The 22,995-nt window shown below is 35.2% G+C and overlaps 1 protein-coding gene across 5 annotated transcripts; it reads right to left on the bottom strand.

Annotated features, from left to right (window-relative positions):
* Window positions 1-3,125: 3,125 nt before the first annotated feature.
* LOC149798618 (B-cell lymphoma 3 protein-like) lies at window positions 3,126-20,110 on the bottom strand. Of its 5 annotated transcripts, none has more exons than XM_089957451.1 (5): window positions 19,973-20,110; window positions 15,307-15,449; window positions 9,955-10,329; window positions 8,920-9,229; window positions 3,126-5,071 (listed from the first exon to the last, which is right to left on the bottom strand). In XM_089957451.1, the coding sequence occupies exons 2-5, from the start codon at window positions 15,340-15,342 to the stop codon at window positions 4,626-4,628; spliced, it is 1,167 nt and encodes a 388-aa protein (XP_089813577.1). In that variant the 5' UTR covers window positions 15,343-15,449; window positions 19,973-20,110; the 3' UTR covers window positions 3,126-4,625. The 5 variants fall into 5 exon arrangements, with proteins under 5 accessions (XP_089813577.1, XP_089813574.1, XP_089813575.1 ...); XM_089957448.1 differs by having other exon boundaries at window positions 15,307-15,500; window positions 19,973-20,101; XM_089957449.1 differs by having other exon boundaries at window positions 15,307-15,500; window positions 19,983-20,095.
* Window positions 20,111-22,995: the final 2,885 nt, after the last annotated feature.

Raw genomic sequence — 22,995 nt, 5'->3', positions numbered from 1 at the left:
CATTACATGTACTAATCAATTCACATCCAATCATTTGTACTAAAACATTACCATTACTGATCAATTCACATCCAATCATTTGTACTAAAACATTACCATTACTGATCAATTCACATCCAATCATTTGTACTAAATCACTACCATTACTGATCAATTCACACTGATCAATTCACATCCAATCATTTGTACTAAAACACTACCATTACTGATCAATTCACATCCAATCATTTGTACTAAATCACTACCATTACTGATCAATTCACATCCAATCATTTGTACTAAATCACTACCATTACTGATCAATTCACATCCAATCATTTGTACTAAAACATTACCATTACTGATCAATTCACATCCAATCATTTGTACTAAATCACTACCATTACTGATCAATTCACATCCAATCATTTGTACTAAATCACTACCATTACTGATCAATTCACATCCAATCATTTGTACTAAAACATTACCATTACTGATCAATTCACATCCAATCATTTGTACTAAATCACTACCATTACTGATCAATTCACATCCAATCATTTGTACTAAATCACTACCATTACTGATCAATTCACATCCAATCATTTGTACTAAATCACTACCATTACTGATCAATTCACATCCAATCATTTGTACTAAAACATTACCATTACTGATCAATTCACATCCAATCATTTGTACTAAATCACTACCATTACTGATCAATTCACATCCAATCATTTGTACTAAAACACTACCATTACTGATCAATTCACATCCAATCATTTGTACTAAATCACTACCATTACTGATCAATTCACATCCAATCATTTGTACTAAATCACTACCATTACTGATCAATTCACATCCAATCATTTGTACTAAAACATTACCATTACTGATCAATTCACATCCAATCATTTGTACTAAATCACTACCATTACTGATCAATTCACATCCAATCATTTGTACTAAATCACTACCATTACTGATCAATTCACATCCAATCATTTGTACTAAAACATTACCATTACTGATCAATTCACATCCAATCATTTGTACTAAATCACTACCATTACTGATCAATTCACATCCAATCATTTGTACTAAATCACTACCATTACTGATCAATTCACATCCAATCATTTGTACTAAAACACTACCATTACTGATCAATTTACATCCAATCATTTGTACTAAATCACTACCATTACTGATCAATTCACATCCAATCATTTGTACTAAATCACTACTGATCAATTCACATCCAATCATTTGTACTAAATCACTACCATTACTGATCAATTCACATCCAATCATTTGTACTAAATCACTACCATTACTGATCAATTCACATCCAATCATTTGTACTAAAACATTACCATTACTGATCAATTCACATCCAATCATTTGTACTAAATCACTACCATTACTGATCAATTCACATCCAATCATTTGTACTAAATCACTACCATTACTGATCAATTCACATCCAATCATTTGTACTAAAACATTACCATTACTGATCAATTCACATCCAATCATTTGTACTAAAACACTACCATTACTGATCAATTCACATCCAATCATTTGTACTAAATCACTACCATTACTGATCAATTCACATCCAATCATTTGTACTAAATCACTACCATTACTGATCAATTCACATCCAATCATTTGTACTAAATCACTACCATTACTGATCAATTCACATCCAATCATTTGTACTAAATCACTACCATTATATCTACGCTTCATTTATGACTAATTTCTAACCATACAATCAAGATATTGATAATAATTATGGCTTGAAGGGTTAGGGATGTCTGCTGAATTGTGAAATACAGTCGTCCCCCTCTTGAACGACCCCCTTGACCAGTGGCCACCCGCTCCTTACGGCCAGAATTCGTTGGCACCAACGAGTTTGTGTTCAAAAGTACCCCTCACGAAAAGCCACCTGGCTAACGCGACCATCTTATTAGTGCAATAATATAAAATTTACCCCTCACAAGCGGCCGCATTTTATTTTAATATGTATCCAGAACCAGTATTTTATTCATAATGTGTGTTAAGTAATCCAGTTTCTGTTTCCTGATGTCAGGTTTTCGTTACTGAAAGAAGTGTTGACTAAAGTATATGTATCACTAAGGTTAATATTATATCATTTACACCTCACGAGAAGCCACATTTATTCCATAAAGCTGAGAAAGACTCAAATTTTAATCCATACAAAAGGGTAAGTACATGTAATCCAATTAGCCTTACTGCTGTGTTATCATAAGATGTCCGGTTTAGTCACTCTGATAATTGTTAAGATTACAATTATTGAACAGTAGTAACAGCTGAGAAGTGGCAGTATCGATGTACAATACACAAGTCAGCGGGAAAATGGTTTGATAGCCTTTATGGCTTCCCTTAGTAAGATGTTGAGCTTGTTCACTTTGATAATTAGTGGCTATTACTACTGACAATAATTGTCAAAATTACAAATCCTAACAGCCGCGAGGTCAAATCTGCATGATGTTAATGGTACATATCAAAGCTGTTTTGCCTTCTGTCACTTAGTGTAAAGAAATGTATAAAAACAATAGGGTACCAGACTGCGACTAACGAATCATGTGACAAGATCACTTCATTTAAAAACAAAGGGCAATTTGTTTAGATGCATAAAAAATTGTTTTATCAGTATTGTAGTTGACAACATGAATAACTTACTGCAAAAAGATCAACATGTCATCGAGGAAAAGAAAAATCCTCAGTTTAGAAGAGAAAGTGAAATTAATTCAACTGACCAAGAAGGGGGGTGTCAAGGATCTTTGCAGAAAACTAATGTCGGAAAGACTCAGATAAACAATATCGTGAAAGATAAGGAAACAATTCTGCAGAAGTGGGAAGGTGAAATGGACAGAGAAAGGAAGATTGTTTGAGTCAAGAGATGTTTGTATCCCAATTTGAATGACAAGAAAAAGCAACAACTTTGTCAGTTGAATTGGGATATGACGACTTAACCGCAAGTAACGGATGGTTGCACAGATTTCAAGTGCGACACAATATTAAGTGTTCTGTCCTTAGTGGAGAATCAGCTGATGTTAATAATGAAGTTGTCGAAGATTGGAACAAAAGACTAAACGATATATGCAGGGGATATGACAGCAAGGATTTTTTAATTATGACAAGACTGGTTTTATTTTTTAGACTGTTACCAACAAAGTGACAGATGATGTGATATGTAACATAATTATGAAGACAGTTTTAAAACTATATCAATGGTTATTCATAACATTCTTTTGAAAATGATGAAACACTTTGTTTTACATTTATTTCACAACATGCATGTGATTTTTAATGAAAATATTAAATGTTTTAGAATTAAATGTACTTGTGACTTTCTTCATAATGTATTTACTATTCACATTTGTCATCCCCCTGTAGAAAGGCCACTTCCCTGCTGCAATAGGGGTGGCCTTACAGGGGGACTACTGTATTGATTATCATGTTCATTTTTACGATCATAAGGAAAATAATGATACATCTCTAAAATCATGTAATAGGAATTATCACAGTCGATGTCATTCCCTTTCTTTTTTTTAATTTCCCAAGTAAATGCTTAAATATTTCTAGAAAAATTTCATAAAAAAATAAATATAAAATTTACCTTTTGTTAGCTCTGTTCATGCTGAATTGATTTAAACTGTAAAATGATATCACCTGAGGTAAACATACAGTCTAGTCATTACCCCTTAGAAGTATAACTTGAGTTATGTCCCTTTATATTGCCAGCCTCTCATTTTCAAAGCCAAATGATCAAAAGAGCTAAATATAGAAAAATGGATTTAGAAAAGTGGATTTTATTAGAAATACAAACTGAAGGCAGACAGCAGGCCAGCGACTTGAGATAAATAAATCCATCCAAGCTAAAAACATTATAACTACAGGACTTGTCCAAAGAAAATTAAAAACAAAAGAAATCGAAACATAATATGTGATACTGTTCACACCTCATTTTTGGATACCTCAGTCATTACCAATATTTCACTTCATGATTCTGTGATTCTAAACTATTGTCAATTCAGTCATTTTTGTGAGCATGAATTATCTTGGTTTTGCTAAAATAAACATCTTTATCTGTATTAACAATGGTTCAAATGAAAACGTGGTTTGCTGTCAACAGGTAAGTTATCATATTGTATTTCCTCAGTAAAAATGTATATATGCTAAGTTTATTGCTACTAAAATGGCATGTGAAAGTCTATACAAGGTTTGAAAATGGCAATTAGTTGGCATTTTAGGAGAATCAGTCTTGGTAGATTCCATACACATTTCTTAGCTAGAACCAAGTTTGAATTTTATTATGAAGTGAATGAAAAATTGATGAACTAGTCTGTGATACTGCAAAAAGCCAATTATATTAATATAAACCCCACAAAGATGGTTAAACACGGTTTTAGTTGCATTGCCTCATTTGTACTCCATGAATATAATTGATGGATGTGTTGTATATTACTAAATCATATGAACAAAATTCTCACTGAAGCAATGGGATCAGCTAATCCCAAATGTACTTTAAAAAGCAGTGGAAGGCACAAAGACAAACTTGTACTATGCTTCAAGATAGATTTCCTGGATTCATTTCCTATCTTTTATCCAAGCCAATCCTTCAACTGCACCGACTCAATTAGTTTTCTTGGTAATGGCAGCTTCTCAGCTTTTCTACTGATCTCTTTCCTTAAAATGCTTCTTATTCGGAAGATTGCAGTTTTGAAAAGGGAAAGTGGATTTCTGGCATTTACCTGCAACCATAGCAACCATTCTGGCTCATCTTGAAGAGCCTGGGGTATTCCAGGAACCATACTTTTCCTGAGATATTCAATCCGATTTAGGAAGTATCCACACCCAACCAGAAGCATTACAAACTCAATACAGCCACTCTCAAGAGACAATTCTACAGGATCTCGAAACATATCCTTGGCACCTTGATTAATATGACCTTTGGCATACAGGTTTACGTCCCAGTCCAACAAAACCTTGGCTGTTTTGGTGTCTTCCTTGTTGGCACTTATCAGAAGTGGCGTCACTAATGAATGGACTGCAATGATAATAATAACAACTATAAAAACAACAACAGCAACAGTAACAAGAGACCCAAATTTACTTATCTGACATCTAACAGCCAAATGCAAAAGCAGTTAGACAAGAAATCTGGGTCAGTTGGGTGCTTTCCATCAAAATTTCTTTTAATGATATTGATTGCACATATTACGAAAACAACTGTTTCAGGGTTTCTCTAGTTTCTGTCTCTTCAGCCATAGTTGATAGCATCAATTATTCAATACTGAAAGACTGCATTGCCAGGAAGCTTTGTGGGAAAGGAAGTAAAAGTCTGTTCAGTGATTTTTGAGATGAAGTTGTGTAACTGTTTTTCTACTGTTAGTAACAGCAGACATGTTTGATAGAGAAGTGAGTAATTTGGATTTTGAACATGGCTTTAAATAGTTTTCAGTCTTTGCTATGACTCAGCCAGGGTTTGAACCCACGATCTCCCGCATCCGAAGCAGTCATTTGATGGAGGAACAACATTTGTATAAATCTGAAAGAATTCAAGCAAGAACACATATGTTCAAATTTGATCGAAGACAGTCAAGCAGTTGTGCTGAAAAAGTTATCAAAGATTTCTAAATTTTGAGTAATATCAACTATATTTGATTGCAGATTGGCACTGTTTTTCAAGATTAATGTTATACTTTGCAAGAATACTTTGCAAAATTTAATCGAAGTCTGCCAAGTGTTTTTTTTTTGTTATGTCATTAAATGGATTTTCCAGTTGTAGTAATTGTGACCATGTTTGATGGCGGAAGTGCACATTTGTACAAGCTCGTCAAGCATAAAACATGGAAATTACTGACTACCGTATATATTAGAATATAAATCAGATCCAACTGCAAACTGCATGGATGCAGATCTGTGATCACATGATCTGTTGGCAGGTCTGGGTCTGTGCAGTTGGTTAAGAGTAGAACAAGCAACATGGACCTTGAGCTGCTGGTGGATAAAACAAAGGCAGATCAGGCTCCATCTTGTTTGGAGTTGGACCTGACTTGTTTGCAAGTGTATAACTTTCAAATTTTTTTCGTTCTGGATATACAGTAAAAGCTGTCTTGAATGACCACTGCTATGCAAGACCACCTGTCTTGAGAGACCACATTCTTAATGCACCAATTTATTAATTATATTGCATTGTGTCCTGTTATGGGAGGCCACATGTCTTGAAGAGACCATAATTTTTTGGCAAAAGAGGTGGTCTTTCAAGACAGGTTCTAATGTATAAACTCTCTATGAACCATCCAAGCATAAAGATCACAATGAATTAGAGTAGTATTTTCCGACCTTTTTGAGTGTGCAGACCCCCCTTCTTTACTTAAAAAAAATACTGCAGAGCCCCATATGATTAAAATTATACTTTTACGCTCCCTTGGAATAAACCCATGGCCCTATAGAGGTCCACAGCCCCTATGCTGGGAACCAATAAATTAGAATATCAAATGTTTATTTGTTTTAATAAAATGAGACTTAACAACATAATTGCAGAATCTGAGCTAGAACATTCCACTAGTATTCTCATATTTATGAATGGTGGCTACAGAAGAATAAGTAGCTTTCTTCAGATACTCATTGGATTAGACGAGCGGTATATGAAGCAGACTCAGTATTTTGTACAGTTTACAACTGAAAAACATTTCAAGCCCTATTAATGTATGAATTCATTTACATGTATTTCATAATAACTATATCCTGTGACTAAATTTTAATCACTCAAATTTACCTAAAAACATTAAATCACATTATCATATCTTACATCATCTAGGATATAAAGCCATCATCTAGCTAAGGCCGCAACATTTATGAAACTTTCTAAACAAGTGTACTGTTTACAAATGCAAAACAAGGCCCTTTATTCAAACTCAACCTCTCCCCTATGTACCCATTAGACTTACTGAACAACTGATAGCTACTAATGTGTGTATCCTGTACATGGCTCAACTTGTTATTTTTCCATTTGCTATATGTCTTTAACAAAATTTTGTGACATGATTCAACATCTAAGACCTGCATTCTTGGGATGGTTCATATTGATATAACCTGCATGCTTGGAATGGCTGATACTGATATGACCTGGATGCTTGAGATGGCTCAGACTGATATGACCTGCATGCTTGGGATGGCTGATACTGATATGACCTGGATGCTTGAGATGGCTGATACTGATATCACCTGTATGCTTGGGTGGCTCATATTGATATGACCTGCATGCTTGGAATGGTTCATATTGATATGACCTGCATGCTTGGGATGGATCACACTTATATAACCTATATAACCTGCATGCATGGGATGGCTCATATTGATGCTTGGGGTGGCTGATACTGATTAGACCTGGACGCTTGAGATGGCTCATACTGATATGACCTGCATGCTTGAGATGGCTGATATTGATTATGGCCTGGATGCTTGAGATGGCTGATACAGATATGGCCTGGATGCTTGAGATGGCTGATACAGATATGGCTTGGATGCTTGAGATGGCTGATACAGATAAAGCCTGGATGCTTGAGATGGCTGATACTGATATGGCCTGGATGCTTGATACTGATATGACCTGCATGCTTGAGATGGCTGATACAGATATGGCCTGGATGCTTGAGATGGCTGATACAGATATGGCCTGGATGCTTGAGATGGCTGATACTGATATGGCCTGGATGCTTGAGATGGCTGATACTGATATCACCTGTATGCTTGAGATGGCTGATACTGATATGACCTGCATGCTTGAGATGGCTGATACATATATAGCCTGGATGCTTGAGATGGCTGATACTGATATGACCTGCATGCTTAGGATGGCTCATACTGATATGACCTGCATGCTTGAGATGGCTGATACTGATATGGCCTGGATGCTTGAGATGGCTGATACTAATATGACCTGCATGCTTGGGATGGTTCATATTGATCTGACCTACATGCTTGGAATGGCTCATATTGATGCTTGGGGTAGCTGATCCTGATATGACCTGCATGCTTGGGATGGCTCATAATGATATGACCTAGATAATTGAGATGGTTCATATTGATATGACCTGCATGCTTGGGATGATTCATATTGATATGACCTGCATTCTTGGGATGGTTCATATTGATATGACCTGCATTCTTGGGATGGTTCATATTGATATGAGCTGCATGCTTGGGATGGCTTATATTGATATGACCTGCATGCTTGAGATAGCTCATACTGATATGACTTATATACTTGGGGTGGCTGATACTGATATGACCTGCATGCTTGGGATGGCTGATACTGATATGACCTAGATAATTGAGATGGCTGATACTGATATGACCTGCATAACTGGGATGGCTCATATTGATATAAACTGCATGAGATCATGATGATGATTTTCAGTCAACCCTCTATAGCTATGGATCACTATTGTTCCATGGTTTGATATATCTATAAGTTCTGGACCACACATATAATACCATCACTTAATGGAAGCTGTTGGCAGAATTTCTTGTACACAGCAGTCAGAAGTCTTCCCCATTATCATGTTTCTCAGATAAAGTTAGGGTTCTGCATGAAATTGCAATACCACACTAGCACTACACATCAGTGGTACCTGGTACCTGGTTTGATGCCTTTTGTAGTAACACACTTGCACTACGCATCAGTGGTACCAAGCACTTGTTTTGATCCCTTATGTAGTTGCGCTTTAAAAGTCAGTAGTCTTCTGTTGGTGCCCTAATAATATCTCTGTGCACCTCAAAGATCCCTCTTCCAGAAAATAAAAAAAAGATTCTATGGTTTTTCAAATATTTTTTAAGAACTGGCTATGCAAGCAACGTAAACAAAAGTTAAAACAATGAAATTTTTACACTTTGGGTTAGGGTCAGCTCCGTGTTCAAGAAAGTATCTGACAAGCATCCAAGCCTTGAGGAATGCTGACACTATCAGAGGGTTACTATACTCCATAACAGTCACATTCAGATCAGTGCCTGCCTGTGTCAGCAACTCGATACATGCCATTACATTTGGATCAATCGCACTCTGACCGTCCTTAATGCGAACATTTTCCCAGATGATGTTGGTTAGTGGTGTGTGTCCTGTCTTGTCCACTATATTTGGATCAGCACCTGCCCTAAGTAACAGCTCCATGGTTGTTGGGTTCTTCCTAATAGCTGCATACTAGAATTAACAGGAAATAAGCTGTGCAGAACACTGTTTTGCCTATGAACAACTTTTTAAAAACATTTAGCTAATTTTACAATTCTGATCACAACAGTACCTATAATACCCTGTTATTATCTAATTTTAGCAAGACAAAAGACAGCCATCAGTTTGTTTTCCTGGTTTAGTCTACACATAACTGCTACACTAAATAATACTGTATTAATAAACAAAATCAAAGAAACCAAGGTAATCTAACACACCATTCATTTTATTTACCATGCCTCTTCATGCAAATAAAAAATAAGTACCTTTATATGTAGTGTGTAAATTTAAGAAATATTAGTGAATTCCTAAATAGTTTACCTTTCTTCTCTTTTGATAAAACCTATTTCTGATGTATGATTTCGTTTCCTGCAGACTGATGTAGCCATGTTATCTGTATGCCATACTATTACATCATTTTTCATTTGAAACAATTCTTATTTTGTACACAGTTAAATGTCATTTTCTACCTTTTTTGGAACTAACATTTCTAAATGTTAAATTCAAGAACTAAAATGGCTGAAATAGAGTATAAAATCTCTGTAATGTCATGAAATTCATATGCAATGTTGTATAGTAAAGAGAAATTATAATTAGTATAAGAAAGTAATGTTAGTAATATTAGTCAGGCAACTTATGAGTGTGGAACACTGACTACAGTAAGCTACACTGGTGTACTACAAATAGTACCATCTTACATGTAATGCAGTGCGAAGAGTGTGATCTTTGATATCCACCTCTGCTGCAGCATCTAAAAGAAGTTTTAATACATTTGCGACATTGCTGAGGTCAGTACTATCACAAAGAAACATCATCGCTGTAACTCCACCATGGGTCCTGTGATTAACATTGGCATTGTATCTCAACAACAGCCTGACAGACTCCTCACAACCCGTCTCCACGGCTTTATGTAACGCTGTTTTGCCATATCTGTCTTCATCATCAACAGTTGCTGGTTCTTGCTGAAGAATAATTTCTCCTATCTCATAGTGGTGTGTTGTCATGCAGTACATCAGTGGTGTCTGAGACCATCTGTCATTAATGCGAGGATTTGCATTGTGCGCAAGCAGAACCTGAAGCAGAGATTTGAAATGGTTTATGATTAAAGCAAAACATTTCCAAAAACATACTCAAATGCAGTGTTGTGTCTGGTTTCAGCAATTTATGGGGTATTTAGCACAATGTTATTCCCTTAGAACCACCACATTATGATTTTTGAGTCATTATTTGGGAAACACAAGACAGCTAAAGTTGGTGATCCCTGTACTTACATTGTAAAAACACTACAAGTGATAAACCTACCAAATATATTCACTTACATATCAAGTCCCACAGTGAAATGCAAAGACCCAGATCTACCAGTACATCATGCACCAGCAGATCTGGATCAATGATGTATGTTAGGAGTAATCAGTAGAACAAGCAACATAGACCCCAATCTGCCAGTGCATTATATGGTAGCAGATCAGAGTCTATTTTGGACTCGATGTATATACAGTAATCAATCAATACTGATGCAAATAACTGGTTGCACAAAGAATGAAATCTTCCTAGTATCACACAAGTTTTACATGAAGGTAATTTTCCATATCTTATTACTGTTCACACAAGTTTTACATGAAGGTAATTTTCCATATCTTATTACTGTTCATACAACTTTTACACGAAGGTAATTTTCCATATCTTATTACTGTTCATACAAGTTTTACATGAAGGTAATTTTCCATATCCTATCACTGTTCATACAAGTTTTACACGAAGGTAATTTTCCATATCCTATCACTGTTCATACAAGTTTTTACACGAACTTAATTTTCCATATCTTATTACTGTTCATACAAGTTTTACACGAAGGTAATTTTCCATATCCTATTACGGTTCATACAAGTTTTTACACGAAGGTAATTTTCCATATCTTATTACTGTTCATACAAGTTTTACACGAAGGTAATTTTCCATATCCTATCACTGTTCATACAAGTTTTTACACGAAGGTAATTTTCCATATCTTATTACTGTTCATACAAGTTTTACATGAAGGTAATTTTCCATATCTTATTACTGTTCATACAAGTTTTACACGAAGGTAATTTTCCATATCCTATCACTGTTCACACAAGTTTTACATGAAGGTAATTTTCCATATGCTACCACTGTTCACACAATCAATATTTTAGGTCAGAATTATTTTTTGTCCTCAATTTTTAGCACAAAGAAATTTTTCCTTTGTATTTAAGAAAACTGCAATTAATATTTTTTCCTATAACTGGCTAAACACTTAAAACAAAAATGTAAGCAAAATCATAAATAATAACATAGCTGTAAATTAGTATGCAACAGACATATTTATATTTCATCAATGGAAGAAGCCACATTTTCAGAAATATTATATTATTATAATGACCTATGCATATAGCTCTTTCAATCACATGATAGATATTGATGTAGATATTTAAATAAATGTATCTTTAACAGGTGACACATGCAGATGTCTCTTCATCCTTCTTCCCCTTTCACCCAAATAAGAGATGTGACTGCCTGCATCCTACAACTTAGGTGTGTAATGGAATAAAAGGCCTCCAAAATGTACAAGAAGCAAAAGTGGGCCTGTGATGACAGACACTTAAGAGATTCTGTTCAAAAGAGGTGTTCATTTCAACTGAGATCAAAACTGATCCATAACATTTTGCAAAATTAAAAGAAACAAGGGAAACTGATGGAAAATTTCCAAATAGCCCATGATACTGATCCAATCCAGATAATGATTGTAGAGCTGATATTAATATATTTGTCATTTTATTTGTGCAAGATTCTGATTCCATGTCATAATACAGTATTTCGATAATGTGGTATTGGATATGTTCAGTTATGTGGTCATTAGACCCAAAATTCTTGCAAGAGTCAAGTCCTTTTCAAGTTCTGTGCCTCTACAGCGTTCTTTTATAAAAGCCATAAATACACATTTTATTTCACCTACAGCTTCTTTATTGCATTTTGAACATATAATGAGTCAGACAGTCATAGCTGTATAGTGGTGTGAAAGTTTGCTGGTGTAATTTAATTTAGTATGTGAACTTTCAAAAACTTGTCCATCCAAAAACAGATCGCAGTGTCCTTATTAATACAGCCTTCCAAAGGTCTGAGAATGTTTCTGCCTGTTAATCTCACTCAGACAAGCAGATGAGGATGTTGCTCATTTTAATACTTAGAGTATTTATAGAACAAAGCATGGATTCATTTGTAAATATCTAGGGTAAACTGACCTGAAGTATAGGTCATAGAATCAAGATTGCTAATCTTACAAAGTAGCTATCCAAATCATGTGATGACAACCTGAATTTGCTCTTTGGGAGATCATTTCTGCAATTAGTTATCCAAATTATCTGTGATAACTTGAATTTGGTCTTTGGGAGATCATTTATATTCTGTTCTGGAATTATAGACTTAGAAGAAGTCTGAGGATATGATTAAATTTCCAAGGCAAAATGTCAAACACAACCATAATCAGGGATGGAGGAATCATCTGCTATGTGACATGCACCAGCAATGTGAAGCATTTATTCTTTGCACAAACTGCAAACACCTCACCAACATTAGTCTGAGCATACAACATCCACTGGCATGCTGACACCAGCCTGCATTGAGGTAGATGCAGAAAGATCACGCTGAGAAACATTTAACAAAATTTTGGGGGAAGTTAGAACTTTAATGAGATTTCAGTGATGAACAGCAACAAAATTTGCATCAACTTCAAAGTCCAATTAATGAGATCACCAAAGTCAGCAACATGAATTCAATACTGCATTCCAATGTCCATGGATTTTAAAGACAAAAGTTAGGTACCATTTTAATTTAATGACTGTCATTTTGATTATATGTGCATGTATGTGTATGTAATGATACATAATGATGCAAACTCTACCAGATACTTTTCTATCTGTAAGTGTATTAAATGCTTCAACGAAAACAATTTATTTTCTTTAACTGAAGCTTGAAATTTTGGTCATTTTTTTGTTGGCATTATAAGATGGCTTTTAATTCATGAAATCGAATATCAATATATTGATTTATTAAAATGGCTTGCTGTTTTCATTCAAAACCATGTGTTAGCACAACAGAAGAGACACCAAACAGGCCGTTTGTTTATAAACAGAAATAGAAGACTGGTAAACTACATCACCAACACCGACTGATACATCACTTTGCCTCACATCTTGACTGCTAAGATGAACATCTGAACATGAATATTTTGTTGCAAATATTTGAAAACGAAATTGATATTGAATATTCCATTGTCTTCTATCACCTGAAATTTAAACTCCCACTAAAAGGGTAATCATAATTATGTTAACATTCTGACTAGTTACTCTGCCCACAACATTGTCTAGTCTATTTACTGTCATTCTGGAACTCTTGAAGATAAGATGCAATACAGCATGATAATGAACCTGTAATCCATCTGAGATTACATCAAAGTCAACAATGCCTTTATGTGTCAATGCATCAAAATTTAATTAAATTAAATCAGCCACATGTCTGTGTAATATTTTGAACAAATCAATTCCCAAAATTCTTTTTAGATTGTCCCCACATTCAAATGAACAAGTGATCAAAAGCTACTACCCTTGTTTACATAGTAAGTCAGGATTGTCAAACTGCTAAAAGAACTATTGTTTTGATCATAATGTGTTTGAAGATTAACTGGAAAAGATCATTCACATTCCTTTGACTTTAAGTTCTAACTTGTTAATCCCTTGAGATTGTTGTCATTTTTGCCTGAAACGGGAGTAGGAAACACATTTTTTGGGTTGCTTCTAAATACATCTAAAAATATATGTGGTTTCTGACAGATTTTTGTTTAGTTGGATACCTATGTGCATTAAAATGGTATTTTCTATTGTCTTATTTAGCTTGTGCATCTGCAGAAGTGTAAAAATGTTACTTTGTAGCCTGTTGAAACGCATCATTTTTATGTCCTGGCCACCTTTTACTTTAAATCTTCAAATTTACCCTACCTTATGCAAAGGTTCACCTGTCTGTGTGCAGTTCAGACCAGTTTACTTTTGATCATAGGACAAGAAGTCTAAAATCTTGACATAAATTATGGTTCTGAATATTTCTGGCCTAAAAACGTCAGGTCTACAAAATAATGTTTTTTTTGTTGGTGTATTTCATAATATACCAGTAAGCAGAAAGTTTCCCACCATAACACATTCCTCTTGCCCCTTCTCAAAGACCATATGCAGTATTGGTTTGTCTAACTAAATATGATCCCACCTTGACACACTTCTCTTGGCCCATCTCACAGGTCATATGAAGTATTGGTTTGTCTCACTAAATATGGTTCCACCTTAACACTCCTCTCGCCCCTTCTCACAGCCCTTATGCAGTAATCATCCCACCTTAACACACTCCTCTCGCCCCTTCTCACAGGCCATATGCAGTAATGATCCCACCTTAACACACTCCTCTCGCCCCTTCTCACAGGCCATATGCAGTAATAATCCCACCTTAACACACTCCTCTCGCCCCTTCTCACAGGCCATATGCAGTAATGATCCCACCTTAACACACTCCTCTCGCCCCTTCTCACAGGCCATATGCAGTAATGATCCCACCTTAACACACTCCTCTCACCCCTTCTCACAGGCCATATGCAGTAATGATCCCACCTTAACACACTTCTCTCGCCCCTTCTCACAGGCCATATGCAGTAATGATCCCACCTTAACACACTCCTCTTGCCCCTTCTCACAGCCCTTATGCAGTAATGATCCCACCTTAACACACTCCTCTCGCCCCTTCTCACAGGCCATATGCAGTAATGATCCCACCTTAACACACTCCTCTTGCCCCTTCTCACAGCCCTTATGCAGTAATGATCCCACCTTAACACACTCCTCTCGCCCCTTCTCACAGCCCTTATGCAGTAATGATCCCACCTTAACACACTCCTCTCGCCCCTTCTCACAGACCATATGCAGTAATCATCCCACCTTAACACACTCCTCTCGCCCCTTCTCACAGGCCATATGCAGTAATGATCCCACCTTAACACACTCCTCTCGCCCCTTCTCACAGGCCATATGCAGAATAGATTTGGAGCTGATCCTCGTAATGTCCTCATAAAACTGGTCCGGGTCAGCCCCAGCTTCCAGGGTCTCCTTTAGTCTTTCTGGCTCATTGTTGGACACTGCGTGAAATAGTTCATATTCAAAATCCATAGCCATTTTATTTGAAGAGTCTGAAGAAAAATAATTTACACCAAGATAAATCTTTCGTTAGTCTGAATGCTGAAGATAATGCCTGATGACCTTCCAATGTAACAAAAGGTCACCTCGGCCAACAGAATGACATTCTAATGAAAAGTATATTGGCATAGTATATAAATTCCACAAAACTAAAATAGCTTTATATATCTAATCTATCTACCTACCTATCTATCTATCTATCTATATCTGTCTATCTACCTACATACCTACCTACCTACCTATCTATATATATCTATCTCTCTATCTATCATCTATCTATCTATATATCTATCTATCTATCTAATCTATCTACCTACCTACCTACCTACCTGTCTATCTATCTACATAATCAAATCTAATCTATCTGGTCAGAAATCCTGAAATTTAACTGATCATGTCAGATATTTATTTCCTCAAAACTATTGTGGTACCAAGATATTTTATGAAATGTAATATCAATACATTCAAAGGTTGGTTGTTTGGTTGGTTGTGATGGGTTTAATGCCATTTTTCAGCACATAATAGGAAATACATGACAGCCAGTATATTTTATTGGAGGAAGAAACCTGGAAAACCCCAGGAAAAACCACTGTGACCCATGAAGAGCTACTAGAAAGCTTTCCCACACACCATTATTATTCAAGCCCAAGACTTGAACCCATGAGGACAGAGGTGAGATGTCAGTGATCTGAAAGGGTGAGTGCCTGAGATCATTTGGCCACACAGGGCCTCTAAACAATTCAAAATGGTATAATGAGTTGTAACAAAATGGAACACTTTGATATAGCTAGTCATGCTAATCACTAAAGTTACCAAAACAACAAATAGTGAATACATATCAAACATAGAAGCTTGCAACAAGATATTTACCTTAAATGCCAAAAAAGAGGGGATTAGAGTAGATGGATAAAATCTATGGCAGAGATATCAAATTCATTTGCTATGGTTGCAGTTTCGTACAAGGGGGTCAAATTCATTTGCTATGGCAGCAGTTTAGTACGGTGTCCAATTAATTTGCTATGGCAGCAGTTTAGTAAAGGATTGTCAAATTCATTTGCTATGGCAGCAGTTTAGTACAGGAGTGTCAAATTCATTTGCTATTACAGCAGTTTAGTACAGAGGTGTCAAATTCATTTGCTATGGCAGCAGTTTAGTACAGGGGTGTCAAAAATGTATTTGCTATGGCAGCAGTTTAGTATAGGAGTGTCAAATTCATTAGCTATTACAGCAGTTTAGTACAGGAGTGTCAAATTCATTTGCTAATACAGCAATTTAGTACAGGGGTGTCAAATTAATTTGCTATGTGAGCAGTTTAGTACATGGGTGTTAAATTCATTTGCTATGGCAGCAGTTTAGTACAGGGGTGTCACAAATTTATTTGCTATGGCAGCAGTTTAGTACAGGGGTGTCAAATTTATTTGCTATGGCAGTAGTTTGGTACAGGGGTGTCAAATTCATTTGCTATGGCAACCCAGATTTGATATAAATGCACTTCACTCAAGCCCTATGTATCATGAACACTGATAAGCACACAAACTTGACACTAACACAAGACATGGTCTGTGAGATGGACTAAAAAGTATGTTTGACACCCTTGATCTAGCGAGTATGTTTCATGTGATGTCAGCTGAATACTGCAGTGTCTCAGTACTTTTTACCTAAATTCCTTGACCTTAAACATAGCTGCATGAGACAAAGACCTTAGCACTGATCTAAAGAAAGCGATTTTAAAACATCTCAAAAAGGATTTACTGTGTACAAAATTAGTCTGTTGACATCAATAAATGGGAGAATTTAATTCTAAAGCAATGTGCAGAAGAACTCCTGTAGAAACTAGACTGTGACTGGGCATAGGATAAAAACAATAAGACAGATGGTCTGCTGATTTGCATTGTGAAGAAAAATAGGATGCTTTCTCTTTGGTGACTTGAAAACACCATTTAACACTAATTCACCAAACAATTTTTTTTCCATAAATGAGCAAAAAGGATTTCATTCTGTAGGATTTAAAACAGAGGTCATTACTAAATCCATTACCATTTTTAATCTAAATTAAATCATGCAAAATGATGAGTATTAGTGGAGACAACTTTCACTGGAATCTTATAAATCGATGTCTGTGGTGATATGTCATGATTTAACTCAAATATGTATGGAACTTAAATAAATAAGTTTTCATTTTTAAGAGAGCTAATGAAAAGTTTTTTCTTGAGTGTCTTGGCAAAAATGGTGACAGAAAGTAGTTATGTGTTATCTGATCTGTTTTAGAGCAGGGCAGCCTACAAGGGAGTTGGCTTGAGGGACTATTAAATTCTTTGAAAGATATGTTCAATTTTAGACCACTGTCTATGGCCTGCTGCAAAATCTTGCTTCCAAGTCTGTGGATTTTTTCAGGTCATAATGACCCCACCCATGCTTCTGACAGGATGAATTCAGCAGAAAACAGAAAACCAGATCCTCAACTTGAAATGACCCTCACAAAGTCTCGTGCAATCTATAATATACAGAGAACTTTGAATATTTGAGTTCAGAGGAGAATAAGTGATACTCATTCCATGGGTGATTTAATAGCTGTGGTAAAAAAGGAAATCTGGCATGACCTTCCCCATTACACTATATTCAGAACCTTTGTTTGAGTGTTCCAAGAAAATTAGAAGCAGATTTGTGAGGCAAGGGGCAAATAACTAAATATTTAACTTCTGTGTAAGTAAATTTCTCTGTATTTATTTTTAATGTCATGCTATTCTTAATAACTATACTCAAGAGAACCTTACAGCTATCTCGGGAACTTTAATATGACATGACTGTGTGTTTGGTGACAGACAGACAGACAGACAGACAGATAGATAGATAGATAGATTTACTCATAGACTGATAGAGTGAGAGATACGAAAGAATGGAAGAAAGGAGACAATCATGTGCTTCAAATTTCTAAGTTTCAAACAAAAATGACTGTGAATCAACTATACAACTGACATAAAGTGGATATACCAGATACTAGTCTTTAAGAACCGATCTGTATACCATGCTATATGGCATATAATAATACATCATTTTGCACCCTCACCCCCCATTTTGATGCTAAACACAATTTTGTTTTCACAATACACTATTCTGACATGGTAGCACAAACTCCTTGGAGTTCTCAAGAAAACGCATCTCTCGATGTCATTCACACATGTCTTTACAACACCAAGTCAAACTGTACAGATTCACAACATGTTTGCATTAATACTTCATAAGTAAATAAACATTTACACTTTTTGTTATTTATATCAAAGTATTAGAATTTTCTATCTAAAGACAAGCAATTTTACATTAACATTAAATTTTCAATCTTGAGAATCTTGATATTTAACTTAACATCATTTCATTGTGTGTTCATTGATTTTACAACTACAAGGGTTTTCCATCAAAATAGGAGTTTTTTTATATATTTTTTAACTTCAAAAACATTAATTGATTTAGTGAATACAGTTGGGTACAAGCGGAAAAGTTGCCAGGTTAAATCCCCAGACCCTGGCACCTAATGACACCACTGATCATTTTCTTAACTTGTAAAAACAGTTAGATTATTGAATTTATTGTATCTCACACTTATAAGATGACCCCTAACTCTGCATGAATCAAATTTTCAATCAATCAATGCTGTATAAATGTTTTTGTTTTTCTTAACTTGTATATATAATGATAAGAATGACAATAAATTAAAACTAAATCAATCTCCTGTAGCTTTAAATATTTTGTCCCTAATTATCTGCACTTCTAGAGAAATGAAGTATGAAGGATTGAAGACAGTTTTCCAGTACAAAAACGGTACACTTAATGATTGATATTTTGCATGTACACATTGCCAATTATTTTTTGTTTTTTATAAAACATGACATAATCTAAATTTGATAATTTTCTTTACTTACAAAAAAACCATTTATAATAATACCTTCATGATTTCTTCCCCGTTTGTATTTTTAAACCAAACTTACGATAAATATAAGAAAAGCTTAAGGAATGATACATTACTTTTCCTTTGTCATTCTTCCCCCCTCCCCCCCCCCCCAAATCGGCTATGTAGCTTATGTACAGGTGTTAAGGGTAGTCCTACAACCAAAGGGGTTAGTTGTAAAGAAAATCAGGAGTCTAACCTGTAGCAATATCGTTACAGGTTAGACTCCTAATTTTCTTTGTAACGAACCCCTGTGAGGAAAGGGGCGTCTGAATGAAACCATTCGTAAAAGAGTATAAAGAAATATATAACTGTCACTTGTTATGCATGCTTTGCAAGAATAACTAACGTTTCAAACGAAATGATAGTCATCATTATAACAGTGTTGTATTTTTTTTAAAGGTGAAAAAGTACTAAGTGCGTCAGATAGAAATATCTAAGCGACCTCGATTTTACCACAAATTCATTGGCATCTAACAGTCTACTATATGAATTCACTTTTTTTTCCACACAAAAAAATACCACATTGAACTGGATATTACTGCAACCAATCCAAGACTATGACTTGTCCGTAAACACCTTCGAATTTGGCAAGTTAGATTTCTGAAGTCAACGCAAATTTTAACATTGGTTACAGATGCTGGGGCTTTGTGCGACATCTGGCGAGAAGATATTTTAAAGAGTTATTTCCCTTAGAACACGATGTACGTGTGGACATTTTTACATGCTTGTCCGTTTATGAAATTCTTTTTATGAAGAAAAAAAATAAAACAGCTGGATTGAAAGTCCAAATAGGGATTGGGTTTTAGGTGTTTATAAGGAATACTGAAAGTCAAAACTATTGTCCGCCGAATGTTTGTATAAATGTTGATATCTTGTGCATGTAAAGGTATCAAAGATAAATACAACTTTCAACTATTTCACTGAAAACAGCTTGTTCTAGAATTTTCCAATCATAGTCCTATTTAAGCCCGAAAGAGGGGATATTCCTTTTTCGATTAACATAAAAAAAAACCTCCATATGTTATGCGCTTGCTTCCCCCCCCCCCTTCAATAAAATGCTTATATCACTGTATATCAGTGGTTTCTAGTAGGAGGTCCTAGTTTGATCTCAATAGTAAAATCATTTACATTAAAAAAATACGTTTACAACATCAAAGTCATGTGTATTTTATTACGATAACTTAATAAAAGATCAAACTTCTTTTTTATATCTTTCCACATATTGCGTAATATTTGTTCGGATTTATTTTTTTTTTTTGTGGGGGGTGTCGGATGTTGTTGTTGGTTTTGCGGCAAACGCATAATTTTTGCTTATATTTTCTTACTGCATTGCTATGCTGCTAAATTACATAAAAGAATTTCCATACCGTTTTTATGGATGCTATTTTGGGATTTTTTAATGCATATATTTCTAGACAATTTTTCACAAGCATGTCAAAGATGACATAAACCATTTATAGATAATGAGCAAAAAGTTTGTCAGAGCGGTCCCAAATGCACTTCATTTGCACTTTATTATGCAATTGTGTGAGCCCACATATATATATATATATATATATATATATATATATATATATATATATATATATATATATATATATTAATTTGCGGATTTTTTTCTTCTTATTAATATGGTTGCCATGACTTTAACATTAAACAGATTCCATTATTTATGGAATACTGAAAATGGCATATTAACTAAAACATACATAGGCACACAAGGCATTTACTCTCCATACTGTTAGCTCATTGATATTTTAGCAACTGTTATAACAACGGTACATAGAAATACAAAGATAAACAAAATTTGGTTTTAGGATGACTTCGTTTGGTTACGAGAGATGCTAGTTAGCTGCACAATCTACATTCTAATTGTTTGTTATTAGCACTATCATTCATTTGAAATTGGTGTGTCACGTTGACCTTTTTATTGGTCCAAGGATAGTAAGAAGGAATGGTTGTACGCGAGTGTACGGACGGACGAACATACGGCGTAAGTCATGTGATATTGGTCTTTTGGAATGCTGAGTGCCTATTCAACTCTATACGGGCTAATGCAATTAAATGAGGACCCATAACAATCCCAAAGGGTATAGAGCCATTAAATTACATCTGAGTTAATTTTCAGTATGTGATGTAATAATGCTCACGCCTTTCTTTAATGTAATGACCTGATTTAGTTATTACGTGTAATTTTCTTCTTTTGCAACTAACTTTCGATCGAAAAATGAAATTTTAGTTTCGTTTTTAAAATATTAAACATGATTTAGACAAACAGTTCTTATATTGTGGATGCATGAGGTTCCTGAATGCATACTTCGAGGAACCAAAGTGAGATCAAATTAGTTTTTTTGGAGGGATAAGCGGAATCTTAAGAATACAAGTATCACAGGTACAGAGATCCAGACACTTTGTGTATGCTGTAAGAAATATCGAATCATTACTGATACATTAAATGCTTACTACAGTTGATGACTTTATTATTACATTTATATACTTTTTTTAACGCAGTTACAGATGATACATGTAATTAGATCGCTGCAATTCACCGCATTTTATTACATGAATAGTTGTAACTTTTAAGGGAGGTAAGGAAGTAATGTACTATACATAACACATACGAAGTGTTACGCAACTTTAATGTGGCTAAGTTAGCTATATAGGCCATATATGGTCTTAAGAATAATGGGGTCACTAGGGGGTGCGGGGGAGGGTACGGACCACACCGGGTGACACCATCAAAGGGGATGACACCAAAATGACTGTCTATAAAAATTTTGTATGGTCTCTTACGGAAGGAGGTCCATGGGGGTGACGCCATGAGTTACCGCACTGGGTGACACTAACCCTTGTGATGCCACTGCTTGAGAACACACACACACACGCACACAACACGGTATTTTGGTTTTGATAGCGATCTCATAAACAAGATCGTTCTCGGAAAGCGTTCTTAATCTAAAGTAATCGTAGCAAATCAGATGGACGACTTCAAAGTTTAAAACTACTTCACAAATTTTCTCACCCACAAAGGGTCCAGAGTTTCATTGAAGTTATTTTAAAAAATCATGTAAGACACGCATAGTAATTTTGTAGTGAATTTCTATCTTAGATATCAGCAGAGAATGACGTGTAATATCTGTTAGATATCAGCAGAGAATGACGTGTAATATCTGTTAGATATCAGCTGAGAATGACGTGTAATATCTGTTAGATATCAGCTGAGAATGACGTGTAATATCTGTTAGATATCAGCTGAGAATGACGTGTAATATCTGTACATATTCAATACATGCCTAAGAATATCCCGGTCCGACGGTATTACGTTGCCAACATCTTTATCGCTGTAAAAATCGAGTAGGATTCGCATATGTTCAGCATATTGATGTTTTAAGGTCTCATTCAAATGCGTTAATGAAAATCATGTTTTTCTATGGCAAGTAAAACAGCTGTCGCTCCGACGTAACAGAACCGATAATACATACCAGTCCGAACATTTATGCGTATCGATTTAAGAGGTTGCTCAAAAGGGGGAGAACAAACTA

Source organism: Sinohyriopsis cumingii, chromosome 5, assembly GCF_028554795.1.
Source record: "Sinohyriopsis cumingii isolate HCF-2022 chromosome 5, ASM2855479v2, whole genome shotgun sequence".
Classification (NCBI taxonomy): Eukaryota; Metazoa; Mollusca; class Bivalvia; order Unionida; family Unionidae; genus Sinohyriopsis; species Sinohyriopsis cumingii.
Note: the sequence above shows the minus strand (reverse complement) of the source record. Positions and strands in the feature narration are given on the sequence as shown.